This window comes from Takifugu flavidus, chromosome 2 (genome assembly GCF_003711565.1).
Source record: "Takifugu flavidus isolate HTHZ2018 chromosome 2, ASM371156v2, whole genome shotgun sequence".
Taxonomy (NCBI): domain Eukaryota; kingdom Metazoa; phylum Chordata; class Actinopteri; order Tetraodontiformes; family Tetraodontidae; genus Takifugu; species Takifugu flavidus.
Window position 1 is genome coordinate 18,339,292 of NC_079521.1, and position 23,101 is coordinate 18,362,392.

The 23,101-nt window shown below is 41.8% G+C and overlaps 5 protein-coding genes across 5 annotated transcripts; all 5 read left to right on the forward strand.

Annotated features, from left to right (window-relative positions):
* The first annotated feature begins 244 nt into the window (after nt 1–244).
* uraha (urate (5-hydroxyiso-) hydrolase a) lies at nt 245–2,062 on the forward strand. Its single transcript, XM_057020731.1, has 4 exons — nt 245–837; nt 1,067–1,206; nt 1,300–1,435; nt 1,562–2,062. The coding sequence occupies exons 1-4, from the start codon at nt 784–786 to the stop codon at nt 1,649–1,651; spliced, it is 420 nt and encodes a 139-aa protein (XP_056876711.1). The 5' UTR covers nt 245–783; the 3' UTR covers nt 1,652–2,062.
* Nucleotides 2,063–2,504: 442 nt separating this feature from the next.
* On the forward strand, nt 2,505–5,475 carry pdcd5 (programmed cell death 5). Its single transcript, XM_057020744.1, has 6 exons — nt 2,505–2,743; nt 3,978–4,015; nt 4,095–4,156; nt 4,363–4,454; nt 4,718–4,789; nt 5,028–5,475. The coding sequence occupies exons 1-6, from the start codon at nt 2,678–2,680 to the stop codon at nt 5,073–5,075; spliced, it is 378 nt and encodes a 125-aa protein (XP_056876724.1). The 5' UTR covers nt 2,505–2,677; the 3' UTR covers nt 5,076–5,475.
* Nucleotides 5,476–6,011: 536 nt separating this feature from the next.
* On the forward strand, nt 6,012–9,463 carry mvda (mevalonate (diphospho) decarboxylase a). The gene is made up of 10 exons (XM_057020661.1): nt 6,012–6,164; nt 6,338–6,408; nt 6,620–6,734; nt 6,825–6,971; nt 7,078–7,277; nt 7,439–7,513; nt 7,602–7,820; nt 8,215–8,330; nt 8,461–8,569; nt 8,893–9,463. Exons 1-10 carry the CDS (start codon nt 6,104–6,106, stop codon nt 8,971–8,973), a joined length of 1,194 nt encoding a protein of 397 aa, XP_056876641.1. The 5' UTR covers nt 6,012–6,103; the 3' UTR covers nt 8,974–9,463.
* Nucleotides 9,464–9,837: 374 nt separating this feature from the next.
* LOC130518254 (cytochrome b-245 light chain) lies at nt 9,838–11,966 on the forward strand. The gene is made up of 6 exons (XM_057020720.1): nt 9,838–10,006; nt 10,192–10,261; nt 10,660–10,734; nt 10,804–10,887; nt 10,980–11,061; nt 11,260–11,966. Exons 1-6 carry the CDS (start codon nt 9,949–9,951, stop codon nt 11,449–11,451), a joined length of 561 nt encoding a protein of 186 aa, XP_056876700.1. The 5' UTR covers nt 9,838–9,948; the 3' UTR covers nt 11,452–11,966.
* A 1,433-nt stretch (nt 11,967–13,399) lies between these two features.
* On the forward strand, nt 13,400–22,940 carry tcf25 (transcription factor 25 (basic helix-loop-helix)). The gene is made up of 18 exons (XM_057020622.1): nt 13,400–13,723; nt 14,194–14,292; nt 14,365–14,442; nt 14,629–14,750; nt 15,205–15,270; nt 15,365–15,447; nt 16,278–16,408; nt 16,696–16,795; nt 17,408–17,501; nt 17,720–17,812; nt 18,759–18,864; nt 18,945–19,104; nt 19,231–19,318; nt 19,403–19,561; nt 19,637–19,727; nt 20,286–20,365; nt 20,442–20,517; nt 22,672–22,940. Exons 1-18 carry the CDS (start codon nt 13,514–13,516, stop codon nt 22,834–22,836), a joined length of 2,001 nt encoding a protein of 666 aa, XP_056876602.1. The 5' UTR covers nt 13,400–13,513; the 3' UTR covers nt 22,837–22,940.
* Nucleotides 22,941–23,101: the final 161 nt, after the last annotated feature.

The following is a 23,101-nucleotide window of genomic DNA, read 5'->3' on the forward strand; positions in this document are numbered from 1 at the left end:
AACTCAAACATTACATTAGTTTGGCAGCAGATTTATGTGAGGCAACTAATGGGTTGTGGATTCAAAGTTCACTAACACAGCAGTTAAACAAACTGACAATAACGAAATCAATGAGACGTTTACGTGTCTTTAGAGGTGCTGCGGGCTTAAAACGCGGGGGAAAGTTGGGAAAATCTAGGTGACTATAACCATGAAAGCGTAATGAAAAAGCCTTTTGTTTACAGTGCAGGAAAGTTGCATCTCCTCTCGCTGAAACCTGGATTTTATGATAAGAGTCATGTTGTGTGTTTAGATCAGTCTGTTGAAGAAGACGATAAGAAACAAACAAGAACTTTTATTAAAAGTCCTCCAACCGGTTTTACCTAAAGTTCATGAAGGCAACACGTTGTACAGGCAGCGACTGAGGATCGAACCATTGTGAAGCATAGGGTGACTTTTAAAACTTACAACATTAAATACATTATGAATTGGATTTGGTGAGTTTTAACTCTTTCAAAACTGAATTATAACATTATTGTAATTTCATATACTCTGATATATCAAGACTTACGCGTGGGTTCAGTAAACATGGGAAATTTTTCGCAATCATATCCCCTTGGAATTTATGTCCTGAAAGTTCCATCTGTTATTGCACAAAGTGCAGAGCCATTTAACGAAACTGAGAAAATGACTCGAATAAAAGAGTGGCTGGGACGATAGGTAGACCTGGTCAAACCGAGTGGGCATAAAGGAGCATAATTTAGGTTAAAACTTTGAGGATTTCATTTATCAGGGACAGTTTACATGAGTGCACAGAGACTGCAGCTCCTAAAGGGTCATATCCTGCCTGAAAATAAGGTAAGCTGACATCACAGGTATTAATACACTTAATGATTTCTTTAAAAAACTGATTGAGCAATTTTAAAGTTATGAAACCTTTTTTTTAATCAAATGCATTTAACATGTTGCAATATTTACACATTCAGGACAACAGGTTTGGGTATTCTAACTTAACTAATCGTCATATAAGATAAAGCATTAAATAATTGCTCATTTTAAATGTATTTGTTTTCTCTGTATGTTGTAGACCACAGCAATGGCTGGCTCTCCTGGTCCTCTAACTACACATGTGTTGAACACAGCCATGGGGATCCCTGCCTCAAACCTGGCTCTCCATCTCTATCGACAAGACCCGTCCACTAATGCCTGGAGTTTAATAAAAACTGGGTACAGCCAGTAACACTTCCACATGCACTGGTGGGAATCCTCAGCTATGCACAGTGTTTATATTCACTGTCATATCACCTTTGGTCTCAACAGGACTACTAATGAAGATGGCCGTTGCCCGGGACTCATCACGCCACAAGCGTTTACATCTGATGTGTATAAAATTCATTTTGAGACTGCTAAGTACTGGGAGAGAATAGGAGAGACAGGCTTTTACCCATATGTAGAGGTGAGGTTAAACCTGGATGTCACAACATCTAACATTAGAACTGATGAATGTTTCTGATTCATCTGCTGTTTTAATGATGGTCTTATTATTGATAACTCTCTTCATATGGGTTTTATTCTGTTGCAGATTGTCTTCACTATAAATGACCCTGGTCAAAAGTACCACATCCCTCTGCTGTTGAGCCCTTTTTCGTACAGTACGTATAGAGGAAGCTAGTGTCATCCTTCTGGCTCAGAAGCTACAACTTCAATGAACAAATAAGCAGAAATCATTCCATGAGTGTTTACCTACATTGGGTTCTTGTTTTAATTTGTTGGTGTTATTGTCATTATTATTACATTCTAAAATAGGCCTGTTTATTCTTACAGTAAACATTGTGAAAAATTTTGCTTAAATGTCTGGTGGTACAATATGGAGTGAAACAAAATTACAAAATAATTGTACCCATTAGAATTACATTAAAAATGGTTGATTTCTTTGTTGTTGATTTTGGAATTATTAAAAGGTCATTGTGTGTATGCAGATAAGAGATTAGTTGAATAAAACCAGAAAGGAGGTCAGCCACCCCTAATGTCTCAATAGTGTACATGTTGCAATACAAAATAAATCATAAACCACTTTTCCACCGCTGAAATTTTAATAATTTACCCAGAATAAAAAGAAAGAAAATCACAATGAACCATATAGCCCAAAGGATGTTTTCAACTCCTTCTGCATCAAAGAGTCTTCGGCACAGCAGAACTGGTTTATGCATCTATTTATATCGGAAGAGACACATATAAATAAGCATTGGGGGTCGTCTTCCTCCGTATATTTGGTTCCAGGTTGCGGGTCAGCAAGGTCGGATGGTCGCGACCCAGAATAGATGCTCGAGCTCCCCCAGGAGGACAACGAGGGTTGCAGGGCGAGATGAGGATCCCAACGGCGTGTTCGGGCGTCCACGCCACAGATGTGGTCTGCATTGGTGCATCGTGTCGTGAAATTATGCTAAGAACTATTGTCGAAGACAATCCCCCCCCCAAAGTCCTGCCTGTCTAGTTAACAGGGATGGGTTGGTGTTGCTCTGTGTTGGATTGCTTCAGCCTGAGGGCCGTTTCGGTTGATTTCTCGGTATCGATTATACTTCCCTGGTTTGGCCTCTGTTAGCTTGCTTTGGCTCCGATTGTAGTTTTGTTGCCATAAATTACGTTACGTGTTGCTCCTGCTTGGCATTAACAATTAAACATATTATTCAGGTAAACGATGGCAGATGAAGAATTGGAGGCAATTAGGCGGCAAAGAATGGCGGAGCTACAGGCAAAGCACGGGGTAAGGACCAGACATGAGCCCAATTCTTTAAAATGGGGTGCTGGGTTCGCTGAGCCCTGGCTAGCTAAGTTATTTTAGGATAATGAAAATTCCCTTTTTTAGTTTCTCTGCTTTGACGCGACAGTGTGCTTCTTGTAAAACAGCGGTGATTAACGTGGACGTTCGATGGAGATAAATGAGCGATGAAGCAGCCTGCAGCTAGTGCTAGCTGGGCTAATGCTAACAGCACACGCCCCTGCTAGAGCTCCCCAAGCTGGAGAGGAGAGCCAAAGTTCCAAAGGAGATTTAATTCTTGGTTTGACACCTCAACACAAATTCAATTGCCAATTCAAGGATCAAGCTGTTATTGAAGATATTTTTGATAAGATCATTGAGATTTGAGTGTATTTGTTAATCACTTTTTGCATCTCACGTCAACATTGATCACGAATGGACAAAATTAGAAATAGTACATTTGAACAATAAAATATATATTGTACTATATTTGATAAATGCTAAATTGAACATGGTGTGAGTATAGAAATATCGGTATAGAAATATGATTTGAATCCAGCTCATGTCTTAGACCTTTATAAGATAATATGAAAACATCCTAAGAAGGTTATGTGACATTTGTCGGTGAGGTTTTTGTGTTTTTTTTTTGTTAATTTGGGCCTTTTTAACAGCTATGACCCTTGTGGTGTCGCAGGTAGCGTGCTGGAGCTTATCCCAACTGCATTTAGGTGAAGGCAGGGTACACCCTTGGGGGGGCCCATTTGTGGCTTTGGTACCTCGGCAGAGCCCCAATGTTGCCCTCGTCCCCCCTAATGACACCAGCATACCTTCCAAATTTCTTCCTTATCACCGGGGCTTGAGCCAAGAACCCCCGGCTTCTTTGTCCAGTCCCCTACTAATGGAGCTACTCCTGTCTTTTAGCAAAATAACTCAAAACATTATGACTGGATTTGAGTGAAATGCTAAAAATGGGCCAGTAAAGAGCTCATTAAAGTTTGGTGATATTCTGGGTTCTGGGTGGAATTTTACCTTTGATTGGCCAAAGACTAAAGCCTTGGGGCTTTGACTATAAAGCAACCTACTATGTTATGCAACCTTGTGTTATTACTGCCTATATAAAGTATACTATTACTAATGTATTATGGGTGTGTAGGTCACAATATACATGGGGAAATTAGTGCATTTTCTCAAAGTGCTTTTTTTCTGGTGGTTCATGTCTAATTGTCTACTTTTGCCTCAGGATGCCTCCAATAATCAGCAGGAAGAGGCCAAACAAAGGTAAGGATGGTTATTCACTTTTCCTTCTGGTCAATAGTAAAATTCTATTAAGTGAAGTGTTTTTATTTTTTCTTCATAGAGAACAGGAGATGAGAAACTCCATACTGGCTCAAGTTCTTGACCAGTCTGCTCGTGCCAGATGTAAGTGTTTATTCACTGTCTATTTAAAATACCAATAAATTCCTCTTTGAAATAACTCTTAAGATATTTTTTATAAAACTTATTTGGCTTATGCACTAATAAAATAGTTTTGGTTTGTTCAAGAAGTGCAGTTGATTTGTATTAGGCTCTTTTCTTTAAATTAACAATGTAGGGAGAACTTAAACTGGATTATGTGTTGTTTTCAGTGAACAATCTTGCATTGGTGAAGCCAGAGAAGGCCAAAGCCGTAGAAAACTATCTCATTCAGATGGCTCGGCTCGGACAGTTAGGAGGAAAGGTAAGGAAATGTCATTTGGATGACTGAAGTGGACAGACGGTACACTCACCGGCCACTTTATAGGACACAAAAAGCTAATCGACCAGTCACATGGCCGCAACTGAATGTGCTTAGGCTTGAAGACGTGGTCACGACAACTTGCAGGACTTCAAATCAACCCAACCTTTTACTTGCAAGTCGTTCCTAATAAAATGGCCGATGAGTGTATAATATTCCATGTGACTACAGGACAATCAGTCTTTTTGGTCTTTCTCATCTGACAGATTTCAGAGTCTGGCCTGATTGAGATTTTAGAAAAAGTGAGTCAACAAACAGAAAAGAAGATGACAGTGAAAGTAAGTTTGACCTACAGTCGTGGAAACATCGTTCTGGGCAGGATTAGTGCTCCCCTGTAGAACTACTAAATATTAATGTGATGGTTTATTTATTTTCTCAGTTTTGAACACGATCACGTTATTTGTTGTTTTGATAATGGAAATTGAGAACGGGTTTAGTTTTATTTTAGTTTTTTACCACTTCATTCTGTGTATTCGACACCATAACCAATGTACTCATTTGCTGTCTGCTCTTCAGTTCAACAGACGGAGGGTAATGGACTCTGACGATGATGAAGATGATTAATAACTGTCTAACGCAGCCCTGGAATCGGTCAGAAAATCAGACATGGGTGTGTTTTACTGGACTCCAACGACCTCATCAACAAGCTGTATCCTGGAGACGCCACATTTGTGACATTCGTAATGAGCGGTTAAATACAAAAGTATGCTGGTTCTGTTTGGCCTCTGACAGATCAATGGCACATGCTCCCACTTGTTTTCTTTATGCTCTTAATGTCTGACATCTGATCTTTAAACACAACAAACCAGATAAGCTGTAAAAAGTACTCCAGAGATTTTTACATTTTTATCTTGACTGGACAGATTGTTGGATGTTGCGCTTGGATATTTTCTCTTTGCTGGTGTGCTGCAAAGGTTTACAAAAAAAATTGAAAAAGCCTTAAAATAAACCTGTCAAAGTTAAACTGTTTCCTGATTTATTTATTTTTTTGGTTTGTCTCTACTTGTTTACTGCTGTAAGAGTTGTTTGGAATAAAATGCATAAAGGTAAAATCTTGATTTTCATTTGGGAATATTTCATTGTCTTGAATTAACATTGGTGGCATCACTAGAACAACATTGTTACACACTTTTAGCAAATTATAAAGAAAATACATTTCACTTGAAAATAACTGACGTTTGTAATGAATTGACGCGATATAATTGTATATAAACTCATTATTTGCTAATTTATCATAATAATGGGGTAGTATTCAGTTCAGTTATAATATTATAGTATTCTGTAATAACATTAGAATACCCGAGAGAGAGACTTCTCGTGTGGGATTGGCCGCTGGCTTTGCCCCATTTTCGCATGACGGTGGTCAGACGAGCTCTCATTGGTCAGATCCCCTCCTTCGGCCATGCTGCTCTTTGCTGATTGGCTGAAGGGAAAAATCACATGTTCACCACCAGCCAATGGACAGCGATTCAAAGAGGCTGGTTAACAGATCAGGTAGGCTAACCCTACTCAGCAGGAGTTTTCTGGCGAGTATCGTAGTTTAAGGTGCAAATACAAAATCAAGTTTTCAAAGGTAGTCAGTAACGTCCAGTATGGAAAAGCCTAATATAGTCACATGTACCGCTCCCGTGAATATAGCTGTCATTAAATACTGTAAGTATGTAGCAGTACGTGAATGCTAGGAGTGCTAGCTAAGCTCAGTCCTGTCAGTACGCCAGTGCATGTGCTTTTGTTATGGTGACACTGATTGGTGTATCTCTATGTGAATACTTGGATTTAGTAAAAGATTTGTAATGTAACTTCAATGCACTGTGTTTGAATTTCAGGGGGAAAGAGAAATGAAGAATTAATTCTACCGATCAACTCGTCATTGAGTGTAACTCTGCATCAAGACCAGGTATTTTTTTTAATCCACCTATGAGTTAACGGCTGTATTATAAACTTGTGATTATTAGTTTGTCTTTGACAAATTCCGACCCAATGATGGAGAATTTAAAGATAGACATGAAGATATTGAGGGTTCTAAAATTATGCACTTCTGATGTGGTTTTGTATTGGTGAAAAATACAAGCTAAATCAAAATAAACTCGTGTTTTTCTTACGTCTAGTTGAAAACCACCACAACAGTTGTCGCCAGCAAATCCTTCCAGGAAGACCGAATATGGCTCAATGGCAAGGAGGAGGACATCAGCCATCCAAGACTGCAGTCCTGTTTGAGAGAGGGTGAGCTGTGTCTCTTCTACAAGCCTCCTTCCTCTAGCGACGAAGCTGTGTCGAAAGGAGCGCCCAACGTTTTTGCCTTTTTCTATGTAGTGCGACGATTAGCAAGGAAGAGACGTAATGATGGAAACCCCAGTCTGGATTCAGCTGTCTTGTCTCACAAAGTCCACATCTGTTCCGTCAACAACTTCCCCACTGCTGCTGGACTGGCCTCTTCGGCGGCTGGATTTGCTTGTCTAGGTCAGAATTACAACACAAGTGCTGCATTATTAGGAACAGCATCATACACTTTTTCTTTTACACGCTCAGTTTTTTGTTTCTTCCTTTCTGTGACTCTGTCCTGCAGTTTACACCCTGGCTCAGGTATTTGGTGTTGAGGGGGAGTTGTCTGCGATCGCGCGACAAGGCTCAGGCAGTGCATGTCGGAGTATGTATGGAGGATTTGTCCAGTGGCTCATGGGGCAGAAGGAAGACGGCAAAGACAGTGTTGCCCAGCAGGTGGAGCCAGAGAGTCACTGGCCTGAGCTCAGGATTCTCGTGCTTGTGGTAGGTCAGTTATGGTGTGTTTGAGAAACAGAAGCAACTTACTTTCCTCTCTGAATTATTATTATTATTATATTTTAATTAAAAGCTCTATTAATAGAGTTTATTAATATTGTAATGGCAGTCTTCGGGTTTGGAAGCATTAATAAAGACTCTTGCCACAGGCCAGTGCTGAGAAGAAGCCAGTGGGAAGCACCTCTGGAATGCAGACCAGTGTAGAGACCAGCGCCCTCTTAAAGGTGCTTATGTTTCGCGACTATGTTGTGGTAAATTGTACATAAAGATAATGTTTCGAGACTATTTACGAGTGTCTACATTTGGGCACAGCACCGGGCCGAATCCGTCGTCCCCGGCCGGATGGCAGAGATGATCGAAGCAATAGGAAGAAGAGACTTTGCCACATTTGCCGAGCTAACCATGAAGGACAGCAACCAGTTCCACGCCACTTGCCTTGACACTTATCCTCCCATCTTCTACCTCAGCAGTGTTTCGCAACAGGTCATTAATCTGGTGCATCGCTACAACAGGCACTATGGGGAAACAAGAGTAAGTAACCGCATGGTTTCCTTTCTAAAACAAATAATGTAGCAGTATTTTAGCTCCAGTCTTAAATTATTTGTCTGCTGTTTGCCACATTTTAGAGGAAAAATTCATGACTTGACATTTTGTGGCTTGCTATAACAAAATGAAGGCAGGAAAGCGGCAGAGAAGTGGTGAATATAGGTTCTGCTCTCTATGAAATGTGGCAGAATAAAATGAACAGAAATGTTGCTGCTTGTACTGGTGAGATTATAAATACCAGTAGAGATATTTGCCTTGGCAGGTGTTTCTAAATTTCCTGGCTGTTGTAATGTAGATGTGAAACCACTGTGGTGGCTTTCAGAGAGCGGAACAGAAAGGTTTGGCCCGTCCCAGTGTCATTGTGCTCTGGCTGTTTCAGGTCAGCTATACGTTCGATGCCGGACCCAACGCTGTCATCTTCACTCTAAAACAACATGTTCCTGAGTTTCTTCAGGTAGTCCAACATTTCTTCCCCCCAGAGACCAATGGAGGACAGTAAGTCGCCAATGTTGAGTTATAATGGGGTTGTTTTGGTGGTTGTAAATTGTGTCCTTTTGCTCTCGCTCTTGTTTTCACCTCTATAAAATTACTCACTCAATTCCTGTTCCTTCTTCCTCCTCTGCAGTTTTATCAGAGGTCTTCCGGTCAAGCGTGTCTTCCTTCCTGATGAGCTGAAACAATCTATTGGTTTACAGCCCATGGATAATGGAATAAGCTACGTGATAAGTACAAAGGTCCAAATATCTGCCTCATGTTTTCATTCATAACCTCTTAAACCAAATGTTGCTATAGTTAGAGGCCTGATTTTGACATTGCAATGGTGATCAATGGTTTGATAAATGCCGGGAAGCTGGCAGGTCTAAAGAGCAGGTCCAGATTTCCTCACACAGGAGCGTTCTCCTGAAGGAATCTTTGTGTTATCTGTGTTTGCTCTCCCCTGAGGAAAGCTCGCTGCCTTCACCTGTAACTCCCAGTGGTTAGCGCAGAGGCTCACGCAGGAAGAGCTTTTCCTTTGGTATAAATCAGTGGTTTTTTAAACATTTTATTTGTGTTCCAGGCTGGACCAGGACCTTGCGTTGTGGACGATCCCGCCCAGCATCTGCTTGGTTCTGATGGTTTGCCCAAGAGGACGGTGTGACACTCTGCTGCTGTTAACGAAGCAGCACAGATCCCCATTGTACGATTAAGAGCTCAGAGCTTTTATGAGTCGCAGAAGCAGGTTTCTACTTGACCAGCATGGATAATGATTTGCCTTTAACTGAACTGGGGTGTGTGTGTGTGTTTTAACAACTCTATCATTAAGCTGTTGCCCACATGTGTAACGTGATTTTTCCAAATATGCTGTTTGAGTTCAGTTTTATCAGGTATTTATAGATGTCCTGCCGTCGGCTTTTTCCAGCTATATGAAAGCACATTGAGTGTCACCTGTAAATGTGAGAGGTGTATTTGTAATACATTTTAGTAACATTAATTTAGACTATTAAAAAAAAAAAATCAGGAAAATGTGAAGAGAATGTATGTAGGAACCCTGTGAACCATAGCTACTTTACTCAGCAGCATCTCTGGATGACTTCATTTACCTGAGGATTCACGTTGATTTTATAAATAAATATATATCTATATTGTTATTTTGTGACTCATAATTTGGCACCCAGCGTGAACATAGTTTCAATATCTTCTGTGAACAGACAGTGTCGTTGTTTGTCAGGTTTTTCAGGGTTTAACGCTTTTGTGAGGCGTTTCTTTGAATTTCTGAAAGGGAAAAACGTTTCAATTCAATTCAGTCTTTATATGGCACTTTTCATACACTGGGTAGCACAAAGTGCCTCACAAAGGATAAAAACAACAAAGAGAACAAGGTAGGTAACAAATCGGGTAGCTTAAATACAATAAAACACACATTGTGTTCAGAAAGCTTGTGTTTTACACAGATTGACGACGCACCCACTGAACTACCTGCCGCCGTCTTGGGCTCGTCGGAAATGACGTCACGCCTCGCCCCGCCCCCTAACCTGACGCCACAAAGCTCGTTTATATAGATTTGTTTCCTCGTAGGAGGCTGATAAGTTGAAAGTCGTCGCTGACAGTTGTGTGCAGGATCGGACAGGTGAACATGGGGAAAATAGAGTGGGCGATGTGGGCCAACGAGCAGGCTCTGGCCTCGGGTTTCAGTGAGTAGACCTCTCCTTAAAAGAGTTTTTCTGTCCATTATGGATGGTAAAAGCTTTTTCATTTAGAAAAAAACCCAACAAAAACGCTTTTTGTCCCTGCTGGAAAATGGCAGTGGATTATTTGTAACTGCAGATATTTGTCTTGATGCCTCCTGAAGTCTCCCCTTCCTGCTTCCTCGTTGCAGTTCTGCTGACTGGAGGTGTTGTTGGGGTGGCCGGGCAGTTCCGAGGCTGGCAGTTCGCTGCTTACGCGGTGTATCCTCACATCACGCCGTTTGCTTCAGTTTCCTTAGTTTCACCATTTAAGTGGTCAAACGTCACGTTGAACCCTCGCTCTCCAAACGACTACTTTCTATATTTATTATCTATATTTTATTCCAATCTTTTTTACTTGCAGTGAACTATGACATTCTTAGAATAATGTGTAGCTTTATATTTTCTTTTCGTGGTATAACGTTAAGGGGTTCTGTATTCTTAAGTGTTGCTTAATTTTCTGTAGATAAACGGTGACACTAACCAAACTACATCTACCGTCTCTTTTAACCTCCAACCACCGAAGCTGCTCAGGGTCACAGATTTGGCAAGAAATTTACCATAATTGACCTGTGATAAGTGAATGTTTGTGTTGAAACTTCCTTGACCAGTTTTGTCAGTGCTGCTGGAGTGCTGGTGTGTCTACTTGAATATCCCAGAAGTAAAAGGTCGAAGGGCACCAGTGTGGAGCGGCCGTAAGTGATTCTGTTTTTATATAATTGCTGATTTCATTTTTCCGGCTTACGTGACCCAACCCTTTTCAGGGGCCAGCGCTGCTTTACTGTGTGTGTGAAAGCCTTTGGGCCTGTGACAAGGAACTATTATGTCAGAGCGGTTCTACACGCTGCGTGAGTCTATTATTCCTTTCTTTTCCTGGACGACATTCTTCTCATTCACAACAGAAAACTCGTCATTCTTAAAGCCATTTTGTGTCTGTTAGGATCTGTGTTCCTGGAGGTTTCATGCTCGCCACTGTCCTGGGATGTGTGTGCCTCGGCATCGCCAGCATCATTTATCTTGTGGTAAGGTTGTTATATCAGCTTCTGTGATCTGAAATATAACAGTTTGAATGTTGTAACTGTTAGATGAGACAGAAAGCAACCATCTGTAGGCCACAAAGAAATCTGTCTCGATAGTTGTGACACGACGTTCGAGTTGCAAAAGGGCCATCGTTAGGGAAGTGTTTGACTTGTGTTCCTTGTCTCTGCTCTGCTGTATAGGCAGCCATCCGAGGTGAGCACTGGGAGCCCATTCTCCCAAGTAAGGAGATCCGGAAACCTGTTGCAGAGAGCATCAAGAATCCTCCCCAGAATCCACCACCAAGACCTCCGGCAGAAACGCGCAGGAAGCGTGTGGAAGACCTGGAGGCAGCGTCCTACGACAACCCCATTTCTGTCACTGCCAATGAATAAGCAGCTCGACGCCTGTTCGCTTGGTTCTGCCTGATTACCATCCAGTCGGGTGTGGGCCGTTACCACACCGGTGAATAGTTACCTGAAGCTGGGTCAAACCTGGAACATGTTGGTTCCACACCTTCATATCTCAGGCAGCAGAAAAACATGAAGGATAAGTGAAACGCCTGCACTGATAAATCAAAGAAGAGGGTAAAATGAAGGTCATATTTTTTCTGAAAATGCATAAATAATCTTTTAAAAATATATATACATACTGTATAGAGAGAGAGAGAGAGCGGTCCATGGCATTATTGCTGCTGAGTGACAGCTTAAGTTCAACCCAGGACAGGACTGCTGATCCAGCTGTGCTGAATCCATTTTTATTGTATTACCAGAAATACACGTTACAGTAATGTTTTTACAATATAAACATGAGTAGTTGTGTATTTTCTAGAAGTTTACCGCCTCTTGTTATTTGACATTAACTTTCTTTCTCATTTATTTTCTTGTAAATAAATCTCTTGTGCTCTGAATCAAGATCTGTCAGATTTTTACTTCAACAGTAATTTAAAAAAAAAAAAAAAAGGATTTGAGTAACATGTGTAACTTCCCTCTTTTACACATTCACAAAATTTCAATACATCAGAATTTCCCTTTTAAGTCTGCAGAATGTGCTCACTCTGGAATCCTTGTTCACGGCACCACACACTTTGTCTTCTGGTTGATAAACATGTTCAACAAGTTGATCTCTTTTTTTTTTTTTTGCTAGGGAGCAACGACCCGAAACAGCCACAAAGTGTTCAAATAACAGTAGCAGTGTACTTACATTGCACTTCCTCATTTTATTTTTAGGAACAATGAAAAGAAAAGTATATAGAATCAATTTTAATGTGTTGTTTTTGTTTTTAATTACTTCCCCAAAATTCTTATCTGATTTTGTTTGCTTTATCTAGGGAAATGTTTGTTTGTTTGGACGCAACAGCAACATTATTGAGGCAGCTTTTGGCAGAGTTTGGTTGCCCCCTGGTGGCGAAAAGGGGCTTGGATTCAAATATTTGTGCTGTCTTTCGCGTCACTATTCACGGAAACTGCAGCTGTCGTCAGAGTGACTTCAGGTCCTTTAATCTTTGTAATATATTCTAGGCTACGTATATGAAACCATATTTACAACGAAATGTTTTTGGTGTGTTTGTTTTCATTGTCATATAAATGTTTTAAAGAATGGGAGTCCACGCAGAACTAATGTTCGTTGTTGTGTTGGTGGGGGGAACGTTTTTGCTGCTGCACTCGGAATGTCAGGTGAAAACCATCGACTGTAGAAGTGATCAAATAAGTACAGAAACAACTGAAAAGTCGGGCGTTTTGGGGCTAAAGAGGTTCGCAAGATAAATAATTGATTTTTGGTAATTTTGTAAGGCTATTTTTTGTACGCGTATTTGGTATTGATGTATTAATTTTACGTAGTTCATTAATTTGATAGTCGATTATCACTTTAAAAGCTTGAGAACAAAATAATTCTGTGAGAATGTTTTATTTTGTCTTTATTTTGCACATTTTGGTTTAGTTCTCACAGCTTGTTGGTATGTTGGCATGACAACGGTATCCCAGGACGGGCTTAAAATCGAATTTTGCTTGTGATTTAAACTGGAGGGGTGTTACACACAGGTTTGCTTCAGTTGTTTTCACTTGTAAATAACAGTCAAATTATATAAGTATCTTCTGAAACTGTGATGGGAATAAAAAAAAGAAACTACCTATTTGGATTGTGGTACTTTAGTTAGATATTATGGTTTGACTATGACTGCATTATAATACAGTACAAACGTTCATAATTTCTATACAACAAAAATTAGGACAACATTTTATTGAATAAAATGTGTTAACAGAAACGCCTTGATTTAAAAAAAAAATGCTTTCAAAGTGCAATACCTCATCCGTCCACGTAGAGGCAGTAACAAACTTACAAAGAAGAATTAAGAAAACGAAGAAGAGCACAAGTTCGCTTGTTGTCTGTGTCAGCATAACAGCGAACTTCACACTGTTTACAAACGAGGTTCGGATCAGACGAGTCCAAAACATCATGTCAACACGGGCTCTGCGTAGGCTGAGAGGGAAACCGAGGGCCCAGGAGGCGCTGGACCCCACGGATCTCAGTCTGGGCGACAGCTCGGAGGAGCAGGCTGAAGGGGATCAGGTGGAGACGGCTAACGATGCTGCTGCTTCCAAAAGAAGAGGCTCCAGGCAAAAGAAAAACAAGGCTCAGAAAAACTTTAGCAATCTTTATGAACTGGTAAGATAACAGAACAAATGTTCGCCACATTGGAAGCGACGTTACTGCACGTTTCTTTCTCTACTACATTGTTGTCACAGGCTAGCTGAGACGTTCAAGTGACCCGTCACCTTCCGTCAAATGCACCTTTGAACAAGCCCTCGCTCACTGCACCTTTTCCTAAACTGAAAGTAAAATGTTTCCTTTGCTTCACATAAGATTTATTTTTCAGAATCTACTTGTCAAATCCACATTCAGTTGATCAGATTTGTTGCATGTGTTCACATCTTTCCAGTGTTTTATATCACACACAAATATCAATTGTGTGTTGCGGATTTGCACAGATACCAGGAGCCACAGAGGAGTGAAATGTTTTTCTTTTATAATCATTTTTAACAGAGTTTTAATCAAATAAAGTCAACACCAAATACCTGCAGAAATACAAAAACCTGGTGATGGTTTCTGCCTGTCCACCTATCACTTGTGCTTAGATCGGTGGTGCTGATGGTGCCGAGAATGACAAGACCGATGAGGCCGAAAAGGCAAACGGAACCAAAAGTGACCGGGATGTTGATAACGAGAAGCAGGAGGTGAAAATGTCTCATAATCTAAAAATTTGAAATATCCTTTATAGTCCAATATTAAACCTCTAACATTAACAGATTGTCCCTGAGGACCGAATGAAAAAAAAGAAGAAAAATAAGAAGAAGAAGACAAAAGTGATGTCAGAAGCTGGAGAGGTTAGTACACTCATAAGGTGTCTTTATTTGCCAAATGCTCACTTTTGACACTACACTTAATATATTTGTCATGTAGTTGATGAAATGTATGTTTAATGATAATCATTCCTGTCTGATCTCTCACAACACACAACAAATCTGCATTTTCTTTTGAATATCTCACAACAATTAGTGGTTTCCTTTCAGGCTGTAGAAGATGAAAACATTGATGTATGGCTGGAGAACTTGGACAGAGCCAACAATCAGAGGCTGCGAAATGAGGATTTTGGAGGTGTTGACAGAAGATCTGTGCTTCATGTGGAGCATAGGTAAAGACATGAAGTCCTCACATACTGTATTAGATGATAAATACACCTTTATCCCACATGGTGGCACTTGACTCACATAAAGGTCTTTTTTTATGGGGTGCCTCACCCAGATTGTGCTACGTGACCTATCTGAAGACTGTTGCTCATTTGGCTACATTAATTGAGATGTGTGGATATTTTCATTTCATATCTAAGTGGCTGTTGTGCTTTTGCTCAAACAACAAAAACTGAAGCATCAAATGACGTCTCAAAATCAATTGCTTTTGACGACAAAATGAATAAAAGTAATAGTAGATTCCTAACGTGTATTAGGAATCTGTTTTTTCTGTTACCTTTGAGTATGTAACGTGTCTTTGTTGACCCAATGTGGACTGAGCTAATTTTTCATTGTTAAACCATCTAGCCCACATTGTTGCCTAGTTTAATAAAAAAAATACCTGTATTAATTCATCAGGAATCTCAACCCAGAAACGGAACTGAAAAGATATTTCGGTGCTCGTGCAGTTCAAGGGGAACAAAGGTAAAAGAAAATGTTTGACTGAATACGTGAATGTGAGTGTTTCACATGTTTCTTTGTGTCCGTACTGTCCATGATCTACTGTGTGTCTTCACAGGCCTCGTCAGAGAAACAGACACTTTCATCGTTGTACCTGGATGACCAACCTTAAGGATAGCTGGCCGCGCTTTAGCCGCCAAGGTAGCTTTGTACAACAACCACTTTCAACCTTTGCCACTTTTAGCTGAACAAAAAACCAACAACATCGGAATGTTGTGGGGCAAACAGGTTCCAGTAGGTTATGATGTTTAACCCCCCTCGTGTCCTTTTAGGCAGTGGAGGTCTTGATTGTTCTGTCTTTCATTGCAAATAATTCAATCTGACAAGCACACAAACAGCCTTTAGCAGTTTTAAAGGGTTCTGCACATTGTAACACACACAATGATGTCAGTCTGTACTGGAGGACAGTCTGAACTCAAACCATAAAACATCAGTGTTTGAAAACTCAAGAATGAGCCTTGCCTTGGGAAATGCAATGTTATTTAGAACCCTTGTAATAGCAGACTTGACTTTAGATAAAAAGGGTCATTGGTTTAATATTGCAATATGGTTTTACAAGAAAAAGAAACGCTATTGTCACTCTTTTGCCATTCTGCGCAGGTGTAGGACAAAGTCAGGTTCTTCAACAGACCTCGTTTGCCGTCACATCATTTTTACCATTTTCCTCTAGCATTTTTGTTGATGCACTTTTTACTTCCTGTTGCCGTCAACAAATTCAAAAATAGGTTTGTCATGACATTTTCAGTCTAAAGGATGTCCTAAAGGACGTCCTGGGGCTTGAACGTGACCTACTGATCACCATGTGATCTGGACTCGGGTTCAAAACTGGATGCAACTCAAAGAGCAAATGGACATTTCTGCTTTAATTTCATTAATGTAGATTTATATCAGCTGTAAAATCACACACGGACACAGAGTTGTTGGGAGTGTGTGTTTTGCTATTTATTTTTTATTATCTGACCTCTTTTCAGGGATCTCAATGACTTTATTGGAGTCAAAAAATGGAGTCCAGTACTTCACCTTTGAGCATAGTCGGGACTATCAGCAAGTACAGTTCAAGTTTCTGGATGCTGTCAAGTCCATGGATCCCAACAACATTGTGGTAAAGTTGCCTGCACCACGTTAATGTTGACATTAACCATTAACCACGAAGATGAAGTCAAGCTGCTCAAACCTTCCAGCACCACTGTGTTCAGGGTATTGAGGTGTTGACCATCAAGGAGACTGTTGGTACATTATCATTGTTGCATTAATGTCCTCACCTCTTTAGAACTAGAAACGTGTTGGTTCTCAGATCTGTAACATTTAAATACTGTAGAATGCAGTAGATTTCCCTGCCACCCTGACAACGCCGCAGTTATTAATCAGATCTCTCCCTTCTGGCTCCAGGCTCTCCTGCAGCTTAATCCCTACCACATTGATTCTCTGCTGCAGCTCTCAGATGTGTGCCGCATTCAGGAAGATCAGGAGATGGCCAGAGACCTCATCGGTGGGTTGCATCTTTTGCTTTCTACAACTAACAGCTCCAAAAGATTTGACCAGCACTGTGTTTATTACATCCAGCCAGATGGCAGCGCAACAAGCCCTATTTCAGGCACTGCACATCCACGGGAGTCTTAGTTTAACCTGGAGAGGTTGGCGGCGTCCTGTCTCTCACATTTAGATCTTTGAAATGACGTCGTCTGTATGAACGCCATCTTTCCGTTTCAGTTTAACCCTCTCGGCATCAATCTGACGCGACGCAGTCCCTTCAAACGTTATTAAGTTTCCGTGTCTTTAAACCCCGTCTGTGAGCTTTCGTGGTAGGACAACTGGACAATGCGTCTTTTTTCTGGCAGCCAAGAATCTCAAAAAGGATCAACTTCATTTATTTTTTAATTTTAGACTTTAGTTCTTGTTAGAATTGAATGCATTCTGCACTGCATGAGTGGTGTGAAGGTATGGTGATGTCAGAATTCCTTCTCTCTGGAAAGGTTTAATATCTCAGACGCTCTCCTGCTGCGTAGCCGGAATGTTTACCATAGATCACTATTCCACCACCAGCCGTGATCCCCATTCATGATCGATAACTCAAACCGCTCTCTATATTTTGTTTTTCCAGAGAGGGCCCTGTACAGTTTCGAGTCTGCTTTTCACCCTTTATTCAGTCTGACATCAGGGACCTGCAGACTTGACTACCGCCGACCGGAGAACAGGTAAGTGTTTCCCCTGTTTGCTTGTGATTCCTCAGGTGTTTTAAAATATCACACACCCCAAAGGATGAACAAAAGGCGTGATCTGCTTTACATCTCCTGACCTAATTTGTCAGATGTGCAGTTTTATTAGTTTGGTTATTCAGGCTGTTTGAATTATCAGTTTTATTTAGAGTTTGCCAAGAATCAGCACTTTAACTGATCCAATAATCCGTTTGCAGGGCTTTTTATCTGGCTCTCTATAAGCACATGATGTTTCTGGAGAAGAGAGGATGTCCCCGGACAGCTTTGGAGTACTGCAAACTGATCCTGAGGTGCGAACACAACCACAACTAACAGTTACAGTAAAATCTGAAAGCTGATGTAAGAAGATCAACAAAAACCCTAAAATCATCTGTCTGAAATCAAAGTTCAGTCTGAGGGATTGTTTCAGTGACCATCGTGGCTTTATTACATGGCTTTGTAGCCCATAATCCAAATATGTTGCATAAGATCACATGGCTTGCTAGCTAGACAACACAAACTCTTTTCTCCCCATAATTAAATAACTGGAAATTAAAAACAGTCATCTGACAAGGAAAATACTATTCAAAAATTATTAATTATTCACCAAAGTTGATCCTTTTCCTCATGCATGTAACAGTTGAGCCGCTCTGAATTATTTGAATGATAAACAAGCCAAGTTTGTCTGCGTCTAATGATTGCAGATGGCAGCCATGTGTTGTTTTATATATTCTTGTTCTGAACAATCAGTTTATGTCTTTAGACTTGGTTATTAAGCACAAAACGACTGTATGATGTAGGCGTTGCGTAAGACAACAGTGCTGCCTCCATGCACGGCTGACATAGCCTGATATTTCCCAGTGTGCACATGATGGTGAGCACTTATCCGTGATCTCCATCACGCTGTGCCTTCCTGACCCAACAGAGCAGTGCTCTGTTCCCTTTTTTCAGCAGCAGTATGGGAATCAAAGCTGACGGCTCTCCTCCAACCGTCGCTGATTAAATCACTGCTTTGCTTGAAATGCCTTTGTGATTTGATAAGGCAATATTAAAAAAGCACTTTTGAGCTATTACTGCCAATTTGCTGTTGAAAAATGTGGGTATTCTATTATTTTTGTCAGCGCTAACAAATATAGTTTGTTAATAGTCTTCTTTTTAAAGTTCTGGTTTTTCCTTATCTTGTGGATTGCTTGTGCAGCAGGCTGATGAAGGGAGGAAGAGTACTGTTTTTGACCTCACCAGATGTCTCTTCTTCAGCTTGGACCCAGACTCGGACCCACTGTGCATGCTCCTGCTCATCGACTTCCTGATGCTGCGGTGCAGAGAGTACCAGTCTCTGCTCCAGCTGTACCGGGACTGGGAGGTGCATTTCAGAGTAAACGCCAGCCTCTCAATCCTACCTTTGAGCTCTTGGTGTCTAATTGGTTTGTTTCTGCACTGCAGGACTACAGAAATCTCTCCCAGCTGCCAAACTTCTCGTTCTCTGCTGCCCTTTGCCATTTCTGTCTGAGCCAGCAGGAAGATGGAGACCATGAAGAAAGAAACAGACACCGACACAAAGCTGACCAGCTGCTGCAGAACACGCTCATCATGTTTCCTGGAGGTTTGTTACATGGAAACTGAGTTGCTGCTCTGACATTAATGTGGAGTCACCTCCTCCATGTGCTGATAGACCACAATGACCACTCACATTTTCAATCTAACCGACTTGTAAACGTGTCTGATACAGTCTTGATGCCTCTGCTGGATTTGTGCTCTGTGCAGCCAGACGCCAGAGTCACCACACACACCTACTTTGGGCCAAACAGCCAAATCGGGTAATGTTTGATCACTTTGTAGCGTGCTGTTGCAAGTCATGCAGTACTGCATGTCTGAAAGCTTCCCCCGTATTCTGTCTCTAGGCAACCCCCAGCCCTGACTGAACTGACTGTGCTGTATGTGAGGAGGTCCTGCAGCCTGTGGAAGGAGGCAGCGGTAATGCTCTGGCTGGAGGAGTCGGTCAGAGAGGTGCTGCATCGAGTCGATGCCTCCGACCCTCTGGTGGAGGAGTGCCAATCCAAGTGAGCTGCCGACGGAGCCCTGTGGTGTCGCGCTGCTCTCGCCATAAGCTGCATTCTCTGGTTTCTGTGTTTCAGGAGGAAGCAGAGGTACCAGAGTGCACCGCGGAACATCCACCGCCACGTTCTTCTCTCAGAAATCAAAGAGGCCGTTTCAAGTCTGCCTCTAGTGAGAAATCTTCTCCAACACCACAAACCTCATGTGTATTTGAAGATGTAATCCTTCAGGAGAACATTAAATATCCCACCAGAAGCATCCAGAGAGACCCGGCAGAATCTAGAGACGCGCAGATTCCCCTCTGCCAAGACTAACCCTGCTTATTGGTCTGCTTTACTAGAAAGGCCTTGGTTAGACAGCTGGCCTTGTGGTCATTTAACATATCAACTTGGTGCTTCTTATACTCGTCACATATCCTCATTAGTTGAGGTCCCTCTCTCCAGATAAGGAGGACAAGCTCACATTTGGGTTATTACAGTAATGTTATCTTACTCAAATACTTAAACACATTTAAAAGAATTGTTTCCAGCTATACTTTATATTTCTGCTCAGGTGCACAATTAGGAACAGTGTATTTTGCATTTTTGAAGTATATCTTAACAACATTTTTCTAGACTATTCAGCATTTTCACCACAAATTGACATCAGGCTGTTAAAAGTTGTAACCGACCTGCTTCTCTCAAGACGGCGACATTTCTGTAACTTTGCTGACTTTCTTTCTACCTGCAGGAGGTGACGAGCCAGCCCCTGATGGGCTTTGACCCCCTCCCACCACCGGATTCCATTATGTCATACACACGTCCTGAGAGGTAACGTGAGCGTCTCTGTGTATAAAGTGTCACCTCGCATCTATGTATGGATTCATTTGAGGATTCATCGTTACAGGCCACATGTTGGTGCATCCAATGAGAGTACGCTGTCACTCTTTTTCCGGTCTTTGCTGCCAAACTTCCACCTTCAGGTCAGTTTCTTTGAGGATATTTAGGGATGAAATCTAATGAATGCATTGATTGGGTTTATCTAATTGCCGAGCGCACCTATCGGTGTACCTTGTGCTCCAGAGTTGCCTTTGTTTATGTTGTTATTTCATTTTTCCTGCCATTTCCAAGGTCAGTCCTTGAGAAAAGTGCTGGGGGTTGATATTAGCAGCATTAACCACAATGCATAAAAATAGACTGTGGGTGAACCTTTGGGACAGTTCAGGTTCTGTGTTTGCTGATTGGAGCTCATCAATGGTCCTCTTATATGTTTATTCCCTTAATGTTATTGTTCTTTGTGGGAGTCGGCCTCAAATATTCCCATGGTTCCCCTTGAGGTTTACTTCATTGCCTCTGGTACCCATGAATCCATGTGTTGCTGTCTCCACCAGTAACAGATAACAACAGTGACGGTAACACAGGACAGTCACGGTTTTCATGTGTGACCCTTTGAGACCCTTTAAAACCACAGTCCGCCATCGTGGTCGTGTCAGGAAATCATTAGGCCGTATAGAATGTAACACAGAAACAAAACAATAAAAACAGTAACAGTGGCAGCAGAAAAGGCTCCATCCCCTCCGAGCTTCTGCTTGGACCTGGACACCTCCAGGGACAGGAGAGTAGGGACAGATCAGTCCAGCGAGACCGTTTCAAGATATCAAATCGGAGGATCTTAGAGTGAAAGGGGCTTAGACACATCGCTGCGTGTGGCGGTTAGGATCTGAACCAATGCAGGCCGCCACCACAAATGCCTCCTCGTGTCGCCAGTCGAGCCTCGATAACATCAACATCCTGGTAACAGCTGGAAAACTGGCATGCTGGCCAAATGGGGAGATCCTCATGATTAACACCCTTGACTGGTGGAATGTTTCCTTCAAACACTGATGGTCGCCCAGGAGGCTTGACAACTGTGAAATGTGTAATTGAGCGTATGACCTTGTTACAGTTGATTCTGTATGTTAAATCACTGTATAGCTGAATAACAAGTGTGGCTGTGTTTCTTAGGCTCTGTTATTATTCATATATTAGATCATTTATTAGTTATAAATCACCAAAACCCTTCATATCAAGTAGTATTTATATTGTGTTCATGCGCGTGAACATTTAATGTAGATATGTCAGCGTTAGTCAACATTCGTCCATCACCACCTGTAGGATAATAAATATAAACGATATGACGCATGTTCAGTGTTGGCACGTCGGCCACGAGGCTTCTGGTCCCGTATGGTTCCTTGAGTGCCCCCCCACCCCCCCCGTCAGGCAGCGCGAGCTCCCAGCACAGTTCTCCATCTACAAAAGTTCACGACTTTCTTCTTTCCTAAGCTCACCAGTACCTGAGAGCAGGTAACTTCTTTGCGCCACCTAGTGGTAAACAGGACATGACATCTGTTTTCATGCTCCACCCAACCAGAAACATGGTTGCACAGCACATCGTATAACAGGATGTGATGTTGGGCTGTGTAGCCTTGTCGCTTTAAGCTAAAAGCACAAATTATGTGACGATAATCGACATTTGACAAGTCAGTGCGTGAAATTATTTCTGCTTCGTTATGAGCACGCTGTGTTTTCATTCAAATGTTTCGTCTTGTCAAGAAAGATTCTGAGAATTGATTTCACAAATATAGTAATGTTGCCTGTGGGGCCTTTAAGGAGTCAGTGTAAGTTTGGTGCCCAATTAAACACAAGCAAGCCTGAGATGTGTTGGTGAGGGAAACTCTCCTCTCCCCCCCCTCTCCTCTCCTCTCCTCTCTCTCCTCTCCTCTCCTCTCCTCTCCTCTCCTCCTCTCCTCTCCTCTCCTCTCCTCTCCTCTCCTCTCCTCTCCTCTCCTCTCCTCTCCTCTCCTCCTCTCCTCTCCTCCTCTCCTCTCCTCCTCTCCTCTCCTCTCCTCTCCTCTCCTCTCCTCTCCTCTCCTCTCAACCCAGCCCCCCATCAGCATGAGCCTGGTCCTGCTCCAGGTTTCCTCCTGTTAAAGGGGAGTTTTTCCTGCCACTGTTACTTTTTGGGGGTCAGGCCCTGCTGGGATTCTGGAAGCGCCTGGAGACAAATTTTGATTGTAACAGACGCTGTATAAATAAAGATGATTGAAGGAAGGAAGTGTAGATTACACTCATCACCTGCCCCCTGTTCTTTTGTGTAGGACGAGCCGAGGCTGGAGGATGGGGAGGTGGCTCAGGCTGGCCGGGAGTTGAACCAAGAGGTGAATCGTCTCATGGTGGTTATGAGGGACATGCTGGCAAACATCAGGTTTCAAGAGCCGCCCAGAGAGGACAACCCGTACAGAGATGATGAGGAGTGGGACTGAGAGGGGAGGAAGACAGGTTGTTCGCTGGAACATGGGGGCGCGAAAGATTGAATCAATGTAATTATATTAAAATAAATAAGGATATTAAATATTTAAATCACTGACGGAACGCGTGTGTTTTTCCTCCTCGGGTTAACTGACGTGTTGAACCACCCATGAAGTTAAACACTAATATTGAGTACAATATGCGCCTCCGGCCATTTTGTGTCATTTGACAACACATAATAGGGGCCATTCTTCATCATCTTTTACTCTGTGCTATTTT